The sequence below is a fragment of the Orbicella faveolata genome, unplaced genomic scaffold (genome assembly GCF_042242905.1).
Source record: "Orbicella faveolata isolate gen_17 unplaced genomic scaffold, um_ofav_v1 contig_1, whole genome shotgun sequence".
Lineage (NCBI taxonomy): Eukaryota > Metazoa > Cnidaria > Anthozoa > Scleractinia > Merulinidae > Orbicella > Orbicella faveolata.
Window position 1 is genome coordinate 21,153,239 of NW_028301536.1, and position 22,415 is coordinate 21,175,653.

General features: G+C 40.1%; 1 protein-coding gene across 1 annotated transcript; it reads left to right on the forward strand.

Annotated features, from left to right (window-relative positions):
- Positions 1 to 1,093: 1,093 nt before the first annotated feature.
- LOC110044917 (ankyrin repeat domain-containing protein 17-like) lies at positions 1,094 to 21,259 on the forward strand. The gene is made up of 29 exons (XM_020750491.2): positions 1,094 to 1,384; positions 3,383 to 3,521; positions 3,661 to 3,828; positions 5,289 to 5,420; positions 5,842 to 6,243; positions 6,458 to 6,600; positions 7,198 to 7,319; positions 7,449 to 7,516; positions 7,607 to 7,708; positions 7,822 to 7,911; positions 8,434 to 8,543; positions 8,910 to 8,997; positions 9,187 to 9,314; positions 9,494 to 10,217; positions 11,241 to 11,474; positions 11,663 to 11,808; positions 12,530 to 12,886; positions 13,133 to 13,370; positions 13,849 to 14,045; positions 14,756 to 15,050; positions 15,274 to 15,430; positions 15,968 to 16,204; positions 16,640 to 16,792; positions 17,285 to 18,552; positions 19,142 to 19,371; positions 19,818 to 19,889; positions 20,155 to 20,388; positions 20,584 to 20,628; positions 21,136 to 21,259. Exons 1-28 carry the CDS (start codon positions 1,250 to 1,252, stop codon positions 20,617 to 20,619), a joined length of 6,405 nt encoding a protein of 2,134 aa, XP_020606150.2. The 5' UTR covers positions 1,094 to 1,249; the 3' UTR covers positions 20,620 to 20,628; positions 21,136 to 21,259.
- The last annotated feature ends 1,156 nt before the right edge of the window (positions 21,260 to 22,415 follow it).

Genomic DNA, 22,415 nt, shown 5'->3' on the forward strand with positions numbered 1-22,415 from the left:
AGCAGATGTTCCCCATCGGCAATGACAAACCCTGGAAAAGGCAGCCTCTGACAAAAGATTGCGGCAGTAACTTCAGTACATTAGATAGATATATCGACTCACAATTCGCCCGACATTTTGTACCAATGTCGCGAATACATTGGCGGTATATATTTCTCCACATGTATTCTGGAATGGCTGGAGATCATTTGGTGTCAATTGACATTACGAGACTGGGACGAGTGAGCGTTCATTGACACATCAAGTCAAAGAACAACCTGACAATTTGAGAGAACCCGAAAAACTGGAAAACCGGCCCCACCTCGGCCTCGGTTGTCGGCTTGTGTCCCGAAAACACTTCTCTTTCTTCCGAAGTTCCACTCGTGTTTTTCGATTTATACTGTAATAAGAGGAAAACGTTTTCTATTTCACAAACAAAACACCTGATTTAAGTAATTTTTACGATCTGTTACGTTCCATTTTCTACTGAGTTTTCAAGAGGCCGGTGCGTTCGTCGAACCGCGACCTCTGCTCTAAAATTTGGTCAGTTTGAAAGAATGACAACGGTTTTGCAATTGTAAATCTCGGTTTTTTAGCAAATTGAACCTATGCATGCGCAGCAGGCTTGATTTCGGGTCGGGTCGCGTTCCTCTACGGGAAGAGACTGGTTCTCCGCAGGCGTTGCCTTTCAGGACGTCTTTCATGTTCGCTTTCAGTATATCACCACTCATAAAACTAAAACATTTCAATCTGACCTACTCCATGTAAAGCGTATTTCAGTGACGAAGACTCACCGCTACAAAACAGGGTTCAATAGTGCTGAAGTATTTTCCTATTCCTTTTCTCAACTTCTCCTTTTTCAGTAAATTTAAGCCCGTGATTTCAGCCACGTCTTCCCTAGCCTCTCTTTTCCGACTCGAATAACATCTACACCATCAGTCTAGAAAACATATTTTAAATTTTCACAGTCATGGTAATTAGTTTTGTTTGCTGTAGTTACGGATCTACAGGAATTATGTATTCCCGAACCATATATTTACGCTCATTACATAGGACCGCCATGCTCCTCTGCCCTTTTGCGCAATCTCAGATCCACCATTTACATATATCCGGGGTTTTCCGAGAATCATTGTCACTTGTGATGCCTGAAACATGGCGGATCCTGGCGAGAATGTGAACGAATCTTCACATTTTCACATGAAGTAACCAGTATAATATGCCAAGAAAGCATTTTATAATAGTTGTAAATAACAAAGCAAATACGTAGATAATGTCTATTCATCAGCAACAGAAGTCAGTGGTGAACTCCAGCGCGGTTTTTCCGAACGAAAGGTCGCCATCGATTTCGGATTCGTCAGACGAGGAAGATGATGATTTGGACGACGAAAGCGCCGAACATTCAGCGGTAAGGTCGATTTGTCGCTGTTTAGTATTTTTTATAAAATCTTTTGTCTTAGTTTTATTACGTACAGCAATCTAAAAGGACATTTTCCCTATTTGAACGGCAGAAAAAATGTTCTTGGCATGTTAAATATTCTAACTCCATGATTAATATTAAAGCTATGAAAGCTAACCCTTCGACTTTATGATGGAAAATATTTGTTTGGTAGGAAAGAATTGCTCAGTCGAATGATTATTTAAAATGAAAATGAGCCATTTCCTTGGGAAATGGTCGTATGATCCGTAATAAAATTGATCTACGCGACAGTTTCGGGAAAAGGCGAGCGGTTAGCTATAAAGCGGTTATGTGTTCTTTGCCGCAATGCTCGAGACCAAGTTTGTTCAGTGTATTTATTTTGACGGGTACATTGTTCGCTTTTTATCAAGTTTTAAAAGGGAAATTTTTGATGCCATCGCGGGGAAAAACGGGAAGAGAACACGTATTTTGAGTACATTTCACTTTAAATAACTTAAGCTACGAGTAGTCACAGAGTGCGATGCCTTTCTGCTGAAAGAATCTCTTAATTTCAAGAGTAGGAGGGCATCGGCTTATGAAAAAGCCAAAAGTTTATATAAGACTGATCTTTAATGCTTTAAAAACTGCGACCAAAGAGTCCCTCGCAAAAGCCTCTAGAAGAACAAGGTAGATTTCGTTTCTATTGCAATGTTTGGTTTGTGATCGCTGCCGATCTCTACGGCGGTCAGTTCCGAAGCCTAAAACACGTGCCGGAGGAGTGGTCTAAACGAGAATCGTAGAACTTAAATCGCCATTCGATTGAAATCATCAGTTATTTCTTGTATTAGCCGTTTCCTTTTACAATAATTTTGTCATAAATCTGGCGAAAATGCAAATTGTTTATTTCGTATTCTCAGTTATTTCCTAGCAGTCAAGTATTTAATGACTCAGTGAGCGTATTTAACTTGTGTATTGTGTTCTTCAACCTCATGTCTTGGTGAGCGCTGTCAGAAAACAAGCAAACGTGTACATTTGTATCGAGAGAAAGTATCAAATTGATGCCCATGTCAAAATGATGTTGTACTGTGATTTCAGCTACAAATGTATGCAATGAGGTTTGTGGCCTGTCCTACACAAGTATCTTTAGTATTCTATTGTTTTTGCCCCAAGGGGATAACTTGAATTACATAATCATGTTACAACATTGTTGTTGTTGTTTGCACATATTGTTTTTCAAGTATTCCTTTTCAGTACTTCTTAGTTTTAAGTCCTGTGAAATCAAGAAAAATGTGTTTTTTATTTGTCGAGCACTGTAAATAATAGAGTTAGCTTCTTTAAACTTCATTAAAAAAGTATAAAAAACATGTCTGAATTATTGGTCGACCAGTCATACTTTTAGCTGTAGGAGAATATATTTTAAATGACAAGAGTTTTAATGACAAGTCTGTTGTTGTCTCCTTGTTTTTGTCTTATTCTGCATCCTCTGGTTCAAATATTTTGCTAAGAACCTGAGCTGTATAATTTTGTTTATTTGTCAAATTTTGTAATCTTGCATCTTCATGTGGACTCTCCAAATGGCACATCATAGCTATAGGTCAGTTAAGATTTCTAATAGATGAGATTCACATAAGAGGCTTCATCAGACTACATATAATGTGGAATTTAATTTGTAAATGTGTCAGGATAATGAAACTTCAGTGGTGCATTGGTTAGAAAATATTTTAAGAAAGATTAATCTCCCAAGTTCTGTAAAGTTGGGAATTGAAATATAGACCACTAAAGTTCAGAATCTGTTTCAGAGCTAAACTTTCATTGACATGTGCATGTACACTGTATGGTTTTAAAAAAAAATTATTTGCTTTACATTCAGGCTAGAAGGTTGAACCCTGTCTGTGGAATATATGATGAAAATGAGCTACTTTCTACTGTAGGCTTATGAACCTATTGTTTAAATCAAAATATATACATGTTTAACTTACCAAAACATTCCCTGCATATCACCTTCAGATGGAGTACATTCTTAGAGCGAAAAGGACTGAACTCACATCGAAACTGATGCTGTCAGGTTCAGATGGTCTGAGTAATGACTTACGTAAGATGGACCCAGAAACTCAGGCTCGTTTAGAGACTCTTTTAGAAGCCGCAGGTATGCTGATGTTTTATTTGGCTAGCTTTTAATCTGCACATTGTTATTGTTATCTGTTTTTTTTATCGCACTATTTCTAAATTGTACGTCAAGCAGTACTGGTCTTATGTCACCATGACACAATTTATTTTTCTGCAAGGTGTTGGTAAACTGGCAGATGGGAAAGCATTCACTGATCCAGAAGTTCTTCGCCGGTTGACATCATCCGTCAGCTGTGCGCTGGATGAGGCTGCTGCTGCTTTGACAAGGATGAGAACTCAAAATAATGGCATGCCATCTTCAGCTGGTCAAACTACTGCAGATTCAGGTTTGTTGGAGAGTTGCATGCATTTGCTTAGTGTTAAGATACGTTCTTACAGTGTCATGGTGTAAATGCCTTTTTGGACTTGTCCAATTTATTTTCGTAGCAATGTAGTTTTCTGTTTCCTCGGTGTCAGATTATGGTAATGAATAAGAGACCAAAGAAACGAAAACTCACACTATTTGGAAGGCTATCAAACCAAAAAGAAATTTGAACTACAAGAATCACCTTAGTATGGCTTGCCAAAGTGTCACAAGTCATGATTTGTCTGTAGTCAATTAGAATGAGAACCATGACTACCTTGATCTGTTGGGGCTGAAAATTGACCCTAGAGCCTGGTGGCAACTTTCAGTTAGCTTCCTTGAATTCTTAGTAGGCCAGTACAGCATTAGTGGCCTTCAGTTTCTAACTAAAAAATATGGTATTTACAGTATGTGAATAAGAATCTCAAATCTCTTGCTGAATCTATAAATAAATAAATAAATAAATATACATTTATATAGTGCCATTTTCCACTAATTGTCCATGGCACTTTACAATACTTTAAAATTAAAATCCTAAGTTTAAAATCCTAAAATTGAAATCCTAATCCTTTAAAAACCTAAAATCCTAAATCCTAAAAGTTAAAATCCTAAGAATTAAATATGCTATATAATACAATTAGGCTACAAATAAAAAGTAAAAACTACAAATCAAATGCACGCTTAAAAAGATAAGTCTTAAGATTAGCCTTAAAAACTGCCTCTGATGATGTAAGTCTGATCTGGAGGGGTAGTTTGTTCCAGAGCCTTGGTGCCGCCACGGAAAAAGCCCTTTCACCATACGTTTTAAGATTTACTCCAGGCTCATCAAGCAACCTGTTGTTTGAAGATCTTAGTGTGTGACCAGAAATGTTAAATCACAGTAGGTCTCTAATGTAATCAGAGGCCAGTCCATTCAGAGCTTTGTAAGTTAACAACAATATTTTGAAAATAATCCTAAAATGAACTGGCAACCAATGTAAGTTCCTTAGTATTGGTGTGATGTGTTCCTGCCTTCTGGTCAAGGTAACAAGGCGAGCTGCTGAGTTCTGTACAAGCTGAAGTCTATTAATCAGATACTTTGGGAGACCGTACAGTAGGGCATTACAAAATTTATGACGATCTATGACTCGCACAATCTTAACATGGAACTTTAAAGTACTCTGGGTGAGTCTGGAGTCACACAATTAGAATTTAAATCAAATTGGATTATGAAATTAGAGTTGCAAAAAAGAAAGGGAGGGTCCACCAATGTACCTTTTACTATATATTTCAACTTTAAGTGGTTCCTGTCCACATAATCAGCTTTGGCAAGCAAACTGCCATTTAGTTTTAACCCTGCTATTTTTATTAAAGCTTACATGTGAATGTACTGTAGTTTCAACAAGGCTGATTGTTACAGTACAAGGGTTTTGCTTGAATTTATTCTTTGATGTTTCAATCCAGGGGCTCGAAGCCTTGCAGAAGCTTGCCTGGAAGGTGATGTCAGTGCTGTACGGAAGCTGCTTGAAGAGGGCTGGAGTGTACATGAACCAACTGATGAAGGCGAAAGTTTACTCTCTCTAGCTTGTTCAGCAGGTACTAAATTGGATTGAATCATTCGCAGAGTTATCACTTGTGAATCATTGATGTGTTTTGACTTGATTATTTGTACAGTGTAGTTTGTGGAGACATACTCAATCTAAAGTATACATTGTGATGATGTGTACATGTAATGTGAAATACACAAAATAGTATCACTTAGTTTTATTTGGAAGTTCACGTTTTTCACAGCGTTTGTTTTCTCGATTTATAGAAAGTCATGAAAATTGCAAAAATTAATTGTTGGGAAAATAAGTACATGTAACAATAAGGTACATGCAACATGGCAGCCACAGTTTTGTCATTTCGATCTCTCAGGATTGGCTGCAAATTTTCAATAATAAGTTATGACTTGTAACTTATTTTTCTCCAGTTGTATAGAAGTAACCTAGCAGTATCTCAATTCATATACAACCAGGTTATTATGAACTTGCCCAAGTGTTGTTGGCCATGAATGCAAGTGTTGATGATCGTGGGAGTAAAGGAGACTGCACCCCTTTGATGGAAGCCTCCAGTGGTGGCTATATAGATATAGTAAAGTTGCTACTTGAGAACACTGCTGATGTCAATTCACAATCACAAGCTGGTAACACTGCTCTCATCTATGCCTGTTGTGGTGGTTATGAGGATGTTGTTGAGGTGCTTTTAAATCATGGTGCAGACATTGAGGCTCATAACGAGAATGGTCACACACCCCTTATGGAAGCCGCAAGTGGTGGGCATGTGAACGTAGCTAAGATGTTACTTGAAAGAGGAGCTTGTATTAACTCTCATTCAAATGAGTTTAAAGAGAGTGCTTTGACCTTGGCGTGCTATAAAGGTATGAAAATGAATGCTTTGAAAAGCAAAAACATCAGTGCACCATGTTGACTTTTATTTTCTCACTTCCTGAAAAAGGCCAGTCAATTTTGCTGAAACATTGATTTTAGAAAAAAAAAGTCTGAAAAACAGAGAAGAACTGTTCATCATAACGTAATAATCACAACAATACAATGCAAATTTAAATGCATAAATTATGTGTTATTCAAACATAGGTCACCTTGAAATGGTCAAGTTTCTGCTTGATGCTGGAGCTGATCAGGAACACAAGACAGATGAAATGCACACAGCACTGATGGAAGCATCCATGGATGGACATGTGGAAGTGGCAAGGCTTCTTTTGGATCATGGAGCACAGGTGTGTATAGTAGAAACCCAGTAGTCTGGCTACCAACAGGCTACTGGCTGTAATTTGACTGATGTTTTTGTGAACAAAGGGGTAGTAATAGTGAGGTGGAAATACCATCAGGCTGGTTTCACTCTACATGAAGAATCTTACAATTTAGGACTGTCATGATTTTCAAGGAATTAGCTTCATATTATTATATTGTCAAAGTAGATAATCTTTGGGATGGTATCAACAGTGCAGGTCTTCTCTTGAAGTGCCAGTATGAAGTATAAAACATTACCAAAATATCTTCTGCCCAATAGTTCGGTTTTGATAATTATTAAAATTCTGACTTGGATATGAGGATTGGGGGAACAAAACAAAGAAATTAACTATTCATTTCTTAACCTTGATGTAATTTATTTTGCTTTATCGTCGTGAGCCTCAAAGACAAGTTTGAAATTTAGCATATCAAAATTGGCCAATTAGCCAGGGTAGCAGTGAATGTTCACAGAATTGTAAATTAACCAATTGTAACTTTTTTCTTTGAAATACTTCATGCCATGCCTTGGTTATTGGATGTGATGATTCCCTATCATGCCTTCTTATGCCTTGGTTATTTTCCAGGTTAACATGCCAGCTGACAGTTTTGAGTCACCTTTGACATTGGCAGCCTGTGGTGGCCATGTTGAGCTTGCTGACTTGCTCATCAAAAGAGGTGCATTCCTGGAAGAAGTTAATGATGAGGGGTAAGTAGGCGGTAAACAATAGTTGTTTTATTGACAATGATATTACAGGTATATGTAGCGATGTTTTGAAGCTTGAAGCTCTTACCAAGACATGAGTATGATTTCATATTGATTGCACTTGTTTTTTAGGTACACACCTCTCATGGAAGCCTCCCGGGAAGGACATCTGGATATGGTTGCATTACTTCTTGAACATGGTAAAACTAAAAGGAGATTCTGTTTCAATTTGACCAGTGTGTTGCATGTATGTTGTTTTGTAATATCTGCTGTTTTCTGCTATACTTTAGGAGCTGACATTCATGCACAGACAGAGGAGACTCAGGAGACAGCTTTGAGCTTGGCCTGTTGTGGAGGTTTTCAAGATGTAGCTGCATTTCTTCTTCAAGCAGGTATAATACATGAAGACAGTTTTCCTTTACTAATTGAACAATGTTGTTAAACCAAAATTAATTCTTTCTCATGGAATTATTGCTTATTTTATATTTTATTTCCTTTGTCATAGGTGCCTCCATTGAGCAAGGCTCATCAACTCCTCTGATGGAAGCTGCACAGGAGGGCCATGTTGACCTGGTTAAATTCCTACTGGAGCAAGGTATTATGTTTTCTCAAATTTAGGGCATAACTGTGAACTGAAGTGCACTGGAAACCATTGTTTGCTTGTTTGTTTGATTTGTTGGTTGATTAGTTGATTGGTTGAAAAGACAGACAGATCGTTTGACAAGGACAGACATACATGTACTACTAAGTTCATTTATCTTAAGTCTTAGAGCAAAGATTCTCCCACTGGTAATTGCGCAAAATAATGTACCCCGTGCAGTGTATAACAAACATTAATAACCTTGGTGAAACATTTTGAGAGTTGTTTGAGTGATCTGCTTTTGTTTTAACTATACATGTGTAAAATGTGAAGTCTTTCTCATATTCTGCCCTGTCAAAAATGTACCAGAAGCAAGTAAATCATTACAATAGATTACTTGTTATCTTCTTCACAGTGGAGTTCACTGGTCCTGGCTAATAAAAAGACCCTCTCTAGCCTTTATTGCCTTCTACCTCTCTTGTCCTGTCTGCAGCTACAAAGTATTTTGACAGTGCTGATATTGACCATTTATTGCAGGGGCTAATGTTAATGCAACAACTGCTACTGGTGATACACCACTGTCTTTTGCTTGTGAGAATGGTCACACTGATGTTGCTGATGTTCTGCTGTCAGCTGGGGCTGAACTGGTGAGAAAGTTTTGTTAACTGTATTATGTTTTCGTGTATTTTATTGCTCTTTACATGGGGTGAAATTTAATTTAGGCAAGGTCCTTCACCAATGCAGATCTCAGGGCTTTTGCCAGGCTCAGTAAATATACAGCTCTTCCATTGGGGGTTGAGCCATTTTACTCACATTGCCTTCACCTTCAGTCTTGATAAAAGCCTTTCACTCCCATCCCTACCCTCCCTCTAAGTAAGTACATATATGGGTAAGTTTTAAATTTTTCACTGAGAAATTCATTGTGATTATTCCTGGTGGTTTTTTCTTTGGCTGTGCTTTGAAAGAAGTTGGTAATATTAACTATGTAAATAAGTACTCTTCCTTTGCAATAGGAGCATGAGTCTGAAGCTGGTCGCACACCTCTCATGAAAGCTGCAAGAGCTGGGCATCTCTGTACAGTACAGTTTCTTATCAGCAGAGGTATACCTGCAACTTATCATTACTTTAGTCAAGTCAAATCTGGTATCGATAAGATGGGAAATATTGATTGTTTGTAGTTATTTGTATCAGCATTACTTTTTACACATGAATGTGGGGTCAACCACATCTTTGTGAATGAAACTTATGAAGCAAGTGATGATTAAGAAATTTCCACTTCTGACTTTGTAGGAGCTGATGTTAGCCGGCAAACCACTGTCAATGATCACACGGTGCTTTCTCTTGCTTGTGCTGGTGGGCATTTGGCAGTTGTAGAGTTACTGTTAGCACATGGCGCTGATCCCTTGCATAAGCTAAAGGTGAGAACTGACAGAGGATTTCTCTTTCTGCTTCCCACTTACAAAGAAAATTAAATCTTTTTGAATTCTGGTTCTGTTAATATTGTCATGTTTTCTTATGAGGTTAGATGATATGCCATACATGTGTATATGTAGCATTCATTTAGTTGAGTGGTATTTTATTTTATTTTTTCCCACAGGACAATTCCAACATTTTAATAGAAGCAGCAAAAGGTGGCCATGCCGCAGTAGTTTGCTTTCTCCTGGAGAATCCCATTGTCTCCAACCCTCCTGAACTACCACTTCATTCATTGCCTGCTACCCTTCCAACTCCCACTGTTCCTCCACCCCGGGTGCCTCCTGTTCATGCAACACAACCCCCAGTCATGGATCATCCAGATATGACAGATATGTCAGCTGAAGCCTTGATGGAAAACCAACAACTGATGCTGAACCAGCTGTCAAACACTCCCTTGTCGCCACAGTCCCCTCTAATGTTGAACACTCCTGCCAACTTTCTCATGCCAGAAATGCCAACCACATCTTGTTCAACCTCGTCTACCAGGCCTTCTGTCAGCCAGTCCATGTCTGATATGTCAAGCAATATGACATCAACAGCCGTGCAGACTGATAACAAGGTTGTGATTTGTGAGAAGCTCCAGCTAATTCAAGGCAAGCTAGCCAAGGCCCTGAAGAGTGCTAACCTCTCACTGGAGAACATCCCCCCTGAGCTGCTTCAGAGCGTTAATGAGGAGGTGTCAGCACTGAATATTGATGGAGAGGAAATTGCAGTGCCTCCATCACCTTTCTCTATGCCTGTTGGCACTGGTGGAGTGATTGGAGATCAGGATGGTATTGAAGGTTTGATGGTTGCAGAACCTGCACAAACTCTACATGACACTATTGGAGATATGCTTTCTGAAGGTATACCTTTAGTCACCACAATATTAAAAGAAAGAACAGTTAGTACGAAACTATTTGCATTCAGTCTTTTATGTTAGTCCCAAAAGTGAGAAATAGTTTTGTCTTATAATAATATTATACTATAATACTGTCAAAGCTGTGACTGTTGTGATGTCTGAACAAACTCTTTGGAATAGCATTAAAAGAAATGACAGAAACAGCTTGGATAAGTAGCAGCAGAGGTTTCATTATTAGGGAGTTTTAGCAATGATGACGGCAACGGCGGGGACGAAGCCTTGTAAAAAATGTATTTTTATTTCACCTTCGAATGTCACACCTTTGTAAATCTGTTCAGGGTGCCTATCGGTCTAAAAACTTGCTCAGGCTAAACATGCACCGACAGCGTTCAATTCGAAAAAAAAATACCAAAAATTAGCCATTGCGGTTTGCTTTCTCCAAAATACGTAGAATTTAGTCATTTCATGTTGTTGTTTTGTAGAGGATGGCAAAGAAATGTACCAAGATTCAAAACGCATGTGCAGAACCATTGTTCTGCTAATTAAACCTTTTGTTTGGGGATGCTCTTGTCGCCGTTGCCGTTGTGGTTTGTTAAAAGTCCCTAATGTTTTAAGCAGCAGGGCAAGTGGTTTCACAGGCGGGCAAAACATTTCGAACTGAACTTCTTTATAACAAAAACTGTCTTCTACATAACGTAGATGGTCAAACCAGGTGGGCAAAATCATCCTTTTAGCCTGTCAATTTGGCCGGTGCCCGGCCCTTAGTGAAACCTCAGCAGTAGACAGTTTTCATTTAGATAATAGAGACCTAAGTGCACTCAGTTCTGTATGTATCAAAGTAGTGCATTCAGCTGGAATGTCTGACAATGTTAAAACAATGAATTTTTACTTGTACAACTGTAGGTATTTTAAAGTTACATGTATTGTGATGGGAATTGCTTTAAAAAGCTTGTAAGCGATGGTCTGGCTCAGGCAATAGAACATGGCAGTATTTTAACAGGTTCATGTATGCGCAATATCTTCTCAGATTCAAGTAATAATAGCAGTCCTCCTACTCCTCCTGACCTCAGTACGTCATCCTTGCCACTGACCCCCACCCCATCACCAGCCTCACCTCAGTTTCCACCTATGATTGATGTGGATCAACAGACAGACAGTAACTCAGACACAGCACTCACTTTGGCAGCTGCTGGAGGTCATGATGAGCTTGTAACCCTTCTGTTAGTCAAAGGCTCTGACATTGAGCACAGGGACAAGAAAGGTACTTACAGAATGCATGGGCAAAATAATTATCAAAGAATAAAGATCAGAGACCACTAGAATTAATCTAGATGCACAGTACACCAGTGCTAGATCCATTAACTTAGGAGAACACTTATGGAGTGTTAGTTGTTGGACATTTACACAGCGTACATTAATACCATGTTTTTCTCTATGATGTACTTGTAGGCTGCACCCCACTGATTCTAGCAGCCACAGCTGGCCATGCATCCACTGTTGAGATCTTGTTGGATCATGGAGCAGATATTGAGGCTCAGTCAGATCGCACCAAAGACACTGCACTTTCCCTGGCATGCTCTGGTGGTAGGCAAGAGGTTGGTATCTGGTATTGTAGTTATTTAACAATAGTATTGCTAACATTTTGTTTTATCTTTGTTATTTTTTTTGCATTATGAAGCATTGATATGATTTCTAAGTAGAATTATCTCCATGGGTGTTAAACTGTAAGAAGATAATGAAAACTGAAAACCATGTTAAAGATGGTTAGTTTAAAAAATTTCTTTACCAAAGGGAGGTTGGTGTTACATTTTATCCAAGAAAATTATTCACACTTTAAGTCTAGAAAAACTGCAAGTGCACACACAAGCAGAATGCAAGTGTGTTGAGTAGTTTTTAGAGATCTCAAGAGTGCATTATCTTTTTAGATAACATTCTAACTGGTTTAGAATGTAGCATGAAAAGCAAGAATATTTATATCTGAGAAGGGGCAGCAATTGCGCTAACAAATCAACATCTGGGACATAAGGGCTCTATAATTTCTAGCCCAACATCTATTACAAAATAATGCATGCTCAGCTCCTTGGGATTTTAAGGAAGAGAATGGCAATCAAACTTTAGGTTTATATAAAAAAAAATACAAGAAATAAACAGATGTGCATGTAGGAAGGTGGTACATGTATCAGTATTTGCATGGGTACTTCAATATGCATGTCAAAAATGTCTTAGATGACAAGAATGTGATTGCACGTCAATCAACAATGTTTATTTGTTGTCTCAATGAAGTAGAACACCTAAAATGATCATCTTTCTCATCAGGTGGTTGAGTTACTGATTGCTAAAGGAGCAAACTTTGAACACCGCAATGTGTCTGATTACACTCCACTAAGTCTTGCTGCATCTGGAGGTTATGTTGGTATCATCAAACTTCTGCTGAGCCATGGTGCTGAAATCAATTCTCGCACTGGGAGCAAACTTGGAATATCGCCATTGATGTTGGCATCAATGAATGGCCACACAGCAGCTGTTAAACTCCTGCTGGATATGGGAAGTGACATCAATGCACAGATCGAGACCAATAGAAACACTGCGCTGACTTTGGCCTGCTTTCAAGGACGACATGAGGTTGTAAACCTGCTGGTGGAAAGGAAGGCAAATATTGAACACCGTGCAAAGGTAAAAGTAATAGGCCATGTCCGAGTTACCTTGTGCCTCTGTTTCAAAACGAATCTTCATGCAAAACCTTCACATGAAAATGAGTTTGATTTCCATGAGGGTGAACTTGTAGGCAAACTAATTTTAATGTGAATGGTTTCACATGAAGTACTACTGGGTAGTTGGTATTGGGTCTTGTGGGCTTGGATCTTTGCAGGTTGAAACAAAAATCGTGTAATGCCTATTTCATTATTATTTATTTTATAGACTGGTCTGACTCCCCTTATGGAAGCAGCATCTGGTGGGTATGTGGAGGTGGGTAGAATCCTTCTTGACAAAGGAGGTGATGTTAATGCTCCACCTGTTCCATCCTCTCGGGACACAGCTCTGACCATAGCTGCAGACAAAGGACATTACAAGTTTTGTGACCTGTTACTTTCACGTGGAGCCATGGTAGATGTGAAAAATAAGAAGGGAAACTCACCTCTTTGGTTGGCAGCTAATGGTATGTAGCTAAGAAGTCATCTTTAAATCTTGATATTGGTAATGGTGAATTGTTTGTTCAAGTTGAAATATTTGATTATGGCATTTCCCCCAAAGTTATGACTGTGGATATAGTCCTTTGAGTTCAAGTTCCAGCCTCCTGACTTCTTGCCCTTTTAGTATGTTTGGTGTGAGAGTTGTGGTGCTACATTGTGTCCATTGAGATAATGTACCCTAGCTGACACTTCTTTCTTTTTGTTGCCTTTCTACCAAACAGTGCAGTGATCTCTACAATACATTTTTTTTAATCGCTACATTAGATATTAAACAAGGCTTGAACAAAGCAATTAAATATCTATTGTAGACTACCTGCAGCTACAGTACGTCCTTATTGTTAAGTCACTATAGATTTCTGACTGTCTCATTGAGTGTACAGGAACATGAGCAATCTATGCTCTTTTAAGTCATTGTTGATTGATATGGCAATGTTTATTTTTAAGGGGGCCATCTGGAAGTATGCCAGCTGCTCTTTAGTTATGGTGCAGATGTTGATAGTCAAGACAACAGAAAGGTGTCCATTCTTATGGCAGCATTCAGAAAGGGCCACATAAAAGTTGTCAAATGGCTTGTCAAGCATGTCCATCAGTTCCCCTCTGACTCTGAATGTACACGATTTGTATCCACTCTTTCTGATAAGGTATGACTCTGCTGGAGATAGTTTCAATGCTTTTTGTAAACAGCCTCTGAGAATGCATTGATCCCTCAAACACTGCAATCCTCAACAGACCTAGAGTTAACTCTCAAAGGAAAAATAGTATTTTTGGGAACTCATTTTTAAACCTTTTTTGGTAACAGTCTTTTGTGTAAGCATGTGTTTACAGTGTGCCCTCTTGCATTTCAATGTTCCATCCGTTATGGCTATCTCTTTAGGATTCATTTTGTGATGGGAAGGAGGGAACAAAGATGTAATGGTGTAAATCATGACAACTCTTTTGCCTACAATTGTAGTTTAAGAATGTTTTAGGTTGCGTTTCTATCAGAAAATCCAAGATTGGATTCTTAAATCCGAAAGAATCTGAAAACGGATTTTGCGTTTCTTTACTAAACAGATCAATCCAAGATCTCTCGGATCATGATGAGTCAAAGGAACCGAAGAATCCACTCTGGGCAAGGATTCTTTGGTTCTTTTGACGCCCCATGATCTGAGAGATCTTGGCTTGATCTGTTGAGTAAAGAATCGCAAAATCCGTTTTCGGATTCTTTCGGATTTAAGAATCCAATCTTGGATTTTCTTAAAGAAACGCACCCTTAGTCGTTTCTGATGGTTCCCATTATGGTTGTTCTGTAATTCTAGTAATTTATTACTGTTTCTGTTTCACTGTCAACCAACCTGTTCCTCCGTTGCAGGAACTTTTGAACAAGTGTCACAAGAATATGGAGATAATAATAACAGCTAAAGACCGCCAGGCTGCAGAAGCCAACAAGAATGCGTCCATACTCCTGGAGCAAATTGACTTGGAGAAAGAACGCGAAGAGCTGAAGAAAGCGGCTGCTGCCCGAAAGAGAGACAAGAAAAAACAAAAGAAGAAGAAGAAACTCCAAGCAGAGAAAGAGACAGAGACAAATGTTAAGAATATGGCTGAAAAAGAAAACAGTGATGATAGTAGTGAGCCTGAAAGGAAGATTTCTGCTGAAAATAGTGGTATGTGTGGTTTGTGAACTTGTGAATTGTGAATAAACCACTCTTTACTGGGTTGTCAGAGAATTCACTATCTGATCAGGAAATGGTAAATTTCTTGATGAGTTGATCCCCTTATGCATGCCTATTTGTCTCATTGCCACATTATGATATAGCTTTACAATCTAGTGATCTAGTGCTTACAAGTAACTCTTATTGGTTGTGTTTTTTACATTCTTATTTATAGTGAATACAAGTGTTTTGCCACCACCACTGAGTACATCTGCAGTGATTGACAGCAACACTGTTAGTGGCGTCAGGACAAGGAAATCATCGACTGGCTCCCTGGATACGCTTACAAGTATTGCGATCACTGCTGCTGTCACAACAACATCGACTGGAAAGTATGGACACAGTCTTACTGTTTTCAATGTTTTCCATATTTTTTGGACAGTAGAAAACTGGCTTTCAGTTGTAAGCCATGTGATCTTGTGTGATTGGGGTCTTAGCTTGACAAAACGCACTTAGATGGGGTAGAGGTTGTGCATGATATTAAAAAATGTAATATTTTCATACATAATATTTTATATTAAGGAATGTTTAAACAATGCTTAATGTAGTGTTGGAGTTTTAAAGGGGCTCGGTCGCAGTAGTTTGAGTAAACACCAAAGACATAATAATAAACCATAAAGGAACAAGGATGGTTAAGGATGGAGAAGATTTACACAGATTACAAACGACAAACTTCCAAAATTTATGCTTAAACTTTTCAAAATAAATGTACAGACTGTGACGTAGCTCCTTTAAGAGTGTCTGTGACTAGCTTACTAATCACTTTAAAATTTTTCTTATATGCCTATGGATGTGTCCGTACTTAGGGATATATCCAAACAAGAACGCATAATTCTGGTAAGGAGAACCTTGCTTTCTATTTTTCTCAGGTCTACTGATGTGATCAGTGTTATGAAAACTGCTGAGATCACCAAAGTAGTGGCCAGTACCATCATGACTCAGACTACTCCCCACAGTGCTCTGTCGCCCATCACCGTGGCCACTGCTGCAGCCCAGTGTCTCGCTGTCACTCTCACAACAACAACGGCTACTACTAAAATGTCCACCTTGCCGAGTCCTAAGAAGGGTAAAAAACACGAGGATGGCTGGAAGGAGGTTGTAAGAAGGTACAGTATGTCTTTAGAATTGATTAGACAGAATAACCCTAAATTCCTAAGCGTGATTAACTATAAATTCCTTTTTAAGTGGAAAGCTGATGAGAACTATGAAAATTTTCAGCCTCAGTTGAACATCGCTATCTCGAACTCCCCACTATCTTCACCTGCACTGTGTAAAATTTTTGAGTGGCTGCCAAATTAATTTCAAAAATCAGTAAGAAGAATTATTTGGGACTGGAAACGTTTCAGCTCTTAAAACACCTAATACAGTTTTTTTTCCATCTTTTACTGAAGTGTGTGTTCTGGTCGCTTTTTATCTTCTCTTCTGGAAAGACTTCTGGGTCACGCCTTCTGTTTCGTTTTTTGATGTTGTTTGGCTTCCTTTTTCAAACCTCTCTATTTGTAATGAAGACCTTTATTGTAACTAATGGTTTTGCGTTGTAGGTCCAAGAAAATGTCCGTTTCGTCTTCTGTGATCAGTCGTGTGATTGGTCGAGGAGGGTGCAATATCAACGCTATCCGTGAAACAACTGGAGCCCACATTGACATCGATACCAATCGGCAGAAAACAACCGGCAGCTGTATAGTTACCATCAAGTAGGATTCCTTCCTTTTGTTCTCTCTAACTGGCGCTCTTTCTCGCCTGAATTTTTTTATTGCTGTGTTAATCCATGGTTAATAGAGGGAAATGGTTGAGAAACCTGGTGAACATCAGAGAAGCAAACAAACAGGCTAAGATTTATGTTGGAAGGTCCTTGGCCTTGCACATCTTTTGTGTCATGCTCATAGACTATGCATGAATTATATGATCGCAACGCTTCGATTGGTTAGTTGTATGAGCACACAGAACCACCTTTTGTTTTTTTGCCAGGTTTTGTGCAAGGTAAATCCCCAAAATAGCCAACAAAAACATGCAGCAAAGACCTTTGCCGGGTTTCTTATCAATTTATCTTCATCAACTATGGTTAATCTATTGGAGTGCTTGCGTATCTCGTAAATAGAGTATCGGAAATGCTCAAGAAAGTCAGTACTTTGTTAGCTTGCGTGTTACATCACTGATCACACCGTTTTGTAATTTGCATTTTCCAGGGGACCTGCTGATGCAACACGACAAGCGCACCAGCTCATTTCGGCCTTAGTCAAGGACCCTGAGTGTGATATTAATGACGTCCTTCCCCGGAAAAAGCACCTTCATTCTCCAATCAGCCGTTCATCGGTCGCTACAACAATCACCACCTCAGTCACCTCCACAGTCTCTCATCACAGAACCCTCTCAGAACCTAAACCCATCACTACATCCTCTAAAGTACCTTCGACAACACAGTCCACCCAAACACGAACCACAACGAAAACCACCACAGCTGTTGGCCCTCAAAGCTTGTCCAGCTCTTGGCCATCTACTAATAGTGCCCCCGTGGCACAGGTTACCACATCCGTCAGCTGCACCACTGCGAAGAGTACCGTGACTTCATCAACCCATATGCCGAGCACTGCACGTTGGGCGACTACAACGCAAACTGCATCTAACACCAGCAAGAAGGCACCACTGGCCGCTGCGCAAGTTGCAGCAGCAAGTTCGCATTCCAGTGCTGTTCCTGTGGCTTCCGCGTCTGTCAGGAAGACTTCTGGTGGAGCCGCAAATATCAGTGGTTCTTCTAGTTCCGGTGTGGTCAAGCCCCCAACACCTGCTAAGCGACAATTGTTTCCTGAAACACCAGCTGAGGCGTCAAGGAAAAATTCATCAAGCAAAACGGCCAGGGTAGTCAAGGGATCTCCTTCGTATTCATCTGTTGCAATGGGAGTAACTGGTGCCACTGGGGGTGGTGCACTGGATGGCGTACTACCAATAACGACTTCAGCTTCATCCTCAGTAACAAGCTCTGTGACTACATCCTTGGGTTCTTCAAATCTTCCAGCTGCTATTAGCAATATCCTGTCACACGTCGGCCAGACGCTGAGTCCCAGTGTATGGAATGATATAGCACATCCCAGCATCCGACCAAACGTCGGGCCTGTCTCGGAGCTAGACCATCCCTCATCAGCATCTCCGGCAGATCCTATCACGCAGCCCCTGTATATCACAACTCCAGGGGCCCTGTTTACCCCTCTCCCACACGAGTCTGTGTCATCCTCCCCACCCAACACCTCTGGTTCCCCGGTGCCGACTACAACACCTTCAACGTCGACATCACCCAACTCCTCCCCCATAGGGACATCGCTTGCCCCTGGTAGTAACACTCTGGTCGAGTCTGGTGACAAACCATCCCTGAGGCCAATAGGAACTGAAAGAGCATCGAGGAGAGTGTGCGCAAGTCCACTTCCCTCAGTACCTGGAATATCACCGCTAATAGGAACAGGTATTTGAGACTTTGATCTAGAAATACTCTGAAGCGCTCTTTACCCATTTAAGTGTTGAGACAGTTTTGCAAATCGGACGTTTTTGAACCTAGATGCGTACTTTTCTTGATTAAAGAGACACCTTTTTCGTCAATAGCCACTCACACCCAAGCAATGTTGAAACGGGCTTTTGCGACGCGACCATGTAGTTACAACATTGCAACGGGGAGAAGGGGGCGAAATATGAGGAGAGTAGGTAAGACAAGTTACACTTGAAAGCCGAGAGTTTGCTTTCGAGCTGTGTCTCAACTACGTTTGTCCCAGATTGAAGAAGAAATGCCCATACTTTGGTTTAGAGTGACCCTAAAATGTTAAAAACGTGCGAGTGTTTGAATAGTGATGTTAAATGGTAATTGCTTGGGATTAAGTGATAGTAAACCACGCTATGAATCAGCGTAAACTTATAACATGTACACAGACACATTGATGTTCTATTCACGTTATTGTCTGATTCACAATTAACTTTATTATGAAGTCCGCGAGAAACCTATCGAAGTAGAAGTTTTTCAATTTTAAACGTTTGAACAAAGTTTCCTTCTTTCAATCCAGAGGGAACACAGGTCGCTGGAGTTTGGAGCTACTCCTATGCCCCAGATCCCACGCTGTCAGCAGGATGGTCGGCCGCACCCTCAGTTTCAACAGCGCCGTCACCCCCTCTAATCAGCGGCAGTAACTCGTTACCAGGCTCAGAGGAGGAGCAGTTTGGTGTGAACCCAGGGGATACGCTACAGACATTCTTGGAACGGCTGTCGCTCTCGAGCCATCTTGGTCTCTTCCAGGTAAAGATAGATATCTCATATGTCACGCTGCACAAAGCATTCTACTGTGACACGTGCAAATGAAGTGCTCTGAACTGTAAAGTTTCCTAATTCTGTTATCATCTTCTTGCCGTCACTTGTTCTTACTGTTGACGTTAATTCAAATTGCGCGCGCCAACCTGCGATTTTGTAGTGTGTGCTCTGTTACAACACGTGAATCCATGTTGGCGTCAAGAGATTTAATATGAACGATATCGTCACACGTCTTTGGAAAAACTGCATGCAGTTTACGGCTGCACTGGAGGATCTGGGTAAAACATCTTAGTTCAGTTCTTTAACCCCGTACTGCCGCAAAACACTTGGACTTTGTATTTTTGTTTTGTATTTTGTTACGTTACGTTTCGTTGCTTCGCTTTGGTTTGTTTTGTGTTGTTTTATTTAATGTATATTGTTTTCCTTTTCTTTAGAAAAACGAAATAGACCTGGACGCCTTACTGTTGATGTCGGAAAAAGACTATGCAGATATCGGCCTGCCGAAGGTGAGAGAGCTCAGGTTCTTCTTGTATATGTATATATTTGCATTCCGTGAACTGATGTATCGCCTAAATATTTCTGATATTAGAAGATATAGGCGCGATCTCGAGTCCGGTCTACGTTCCTCACCGTGCCTTCGGGAGAGCTTTCCCGAACAGCGGCTGGTAATCGAGCCTATAGAAGATGCACATTATCGTACCTGTTATTTCACTTTGACTCGTCAAGCAAAGTAACAAGTGACATCTTTCTTGGTTTCCCTTTCAACTTTAGGGACCTCGGGTGAAGCTGTTGAACAGCACTCGACAGCTTTACACCAGCGACACACCAGAGTTCAGTACGGTCCCACCTGGTGCCTCCCCCGGTTCAAGACCCGCCGGTCGAAATACTGGGTGGAGTCCTCAGGGGGGGATCATCGCGACCTCAACGACAGCAACGACTGTAGCTGCCGGGGTTCCGTTTGGGGCGAAAAGGGCTCCGGGTCGGAAAGTCGATCCAAGCAAACGAGTAAGTGAAAGTCTAGTCTTCTTTTTTTATGGAGGAATCAAAGCGAATGTTAATTTGTAGTGACTAGATTTGTTTGATGTAAACTTTGTAACTGTGTCTGGTAGAACATTCTTTCGAAACGTCGAAATGCAGTCCTGGGCAGGAACTCAACTGCCTGTAGTTCTGTGGATTAACTTTTCTTCTTTTATCCTGCAGCAGGGGTGGAAATCATGGAGTCGGACAGCGGTTTAAATCTAAGCGGTAAGTTTATTCGCTTTATTTAAACATAACTGAAGAAAATCCAATATGAGTTCCTTTTTTACTGTATATGTTGGAAGAACACGACAAAATTTTTACAATAGCTTTAGCCATTGTCGCGCCGTTTCCCACAATACTGGTTTGGCCGGTGCAAACGCGCTCTCGAATTTTAGTTTTTTGAGCTGGTTTTTGATTCGAAGAAGAAGAACAGCAGACAAACAAATTAGACGAGGAGAGATAATATCGATGGCAGTTAAAGAGCGAGGAGAATTTAGACTTCCTGGGAGCAAAGGGTGAAGGAAGGACCAGTACTTCGAAGCAAATATTCTTTCAGTTTTCGCTGGTTTTAGTACATTATATCATGGTGGGTACGTCTTGGCCTTCAATTATACATTCAACTGGAGTTTAGTGCTCGTTTTCCCTCAGTATGGCAAGGGAAAACTAATACGTAGAGATACACGTTGTGCCCCTAGTCTCTTTACTAAGTACATCAACTCTTATCCTTTTCAGGGATCACCAAGTAAACTTCGACATTGTCAAACTCTGGACAACAGAGGACTCTTGAAAAACGGACCTAACTTTATTTTGGGTTAATTGGAGCTATAAATGATGAATAAATCTTAGGTTCAATCGATATTGTGAAGTGTGCTTGATTAAGACCGGTCTTGCATGTGAGGAATGTGTTAGATGAGAATAAGCCACCCATTTGTTTGTTTAAATAATGTGAAAATCGTTAAGAAAAACCTGTCAGTTTCATTTGGAACCTACCACGACAAACGTTATAGTTTCCATAAAACCTTGAAGAAGTAATGAGAGGGTAATGCGTCTGAGAACCATATCAACTGGTTAAGGCTAACGGATGTCTTTAGAGGTGTTTCGCGTCCAAGCGATGTAGTCTGTCCGGTTTAGACTGTGGTTACACCTAATCGTACTCTTTTGGAACACTTTGGTGGCATATCAGCAAGTTTAGTCCAGCCATGGATCGTATGTTAGCGAGAGAGCACTATCTGCTGCCGAAGCGTACCTAAAAGGTACGATTAAGTATTTTACCCTACCCAAATTCGGCCTATTATAAGGTTGATATCGTAAACATATCAGGTCAATGACTTGATATCGTAGGATATCAGGACTGTAGACACGGCTTTTGATTGGCTAATTTCGAATTTGAGTGCGGTAAATAATTGAGCTGGCTATCAAACTAAACTAAAATCAAAGGTAACAGCAGTAACTTTTAACTAAAAGTAACTTTACCAGTAACTTTTAACTAAAATCAAAGGTAACACCGGTAACTTTTCTTCAGCTAAGAGAAGCGAAAAGGTCTATGGGGACGAGAATGACACCCTTCAACTTGCCATGTACAGTATAGGGTTTCCCAGCTCGGTTTACGTTAGCTCGTCTAAAAATCTTATTTTGTCTGGCTTCACAGAGACTGGTTTCGCTTTTATTCAAGAAGACTATAGAGCAATTTGACTTAGTGTTTTGTCTCTTGAGCTCCATGTTTTCATGGAAACGATGCATTCACTGTTTTGATGCAAAAAGTACGAAATTGCGATTTACTCGAGATCAAACATAATTTTTTTATTCTCGTGTATTCTACTTGCCTTGGTCGTGATATGGTGTTCAACATCATGAAAATTTGGAATCAGCAGATGTCATACAGAGTGGTTTATGAGGGTCGGCCCATTGACAGCTGCAGCTGCTTGGCATGCTGGGATGAGGCAGGAAGATCTGTCCCCTTTCCTTTCAGTCTCTTGCCCATTGACCGGAGCGTGAAACCTAGCTCTGTTATA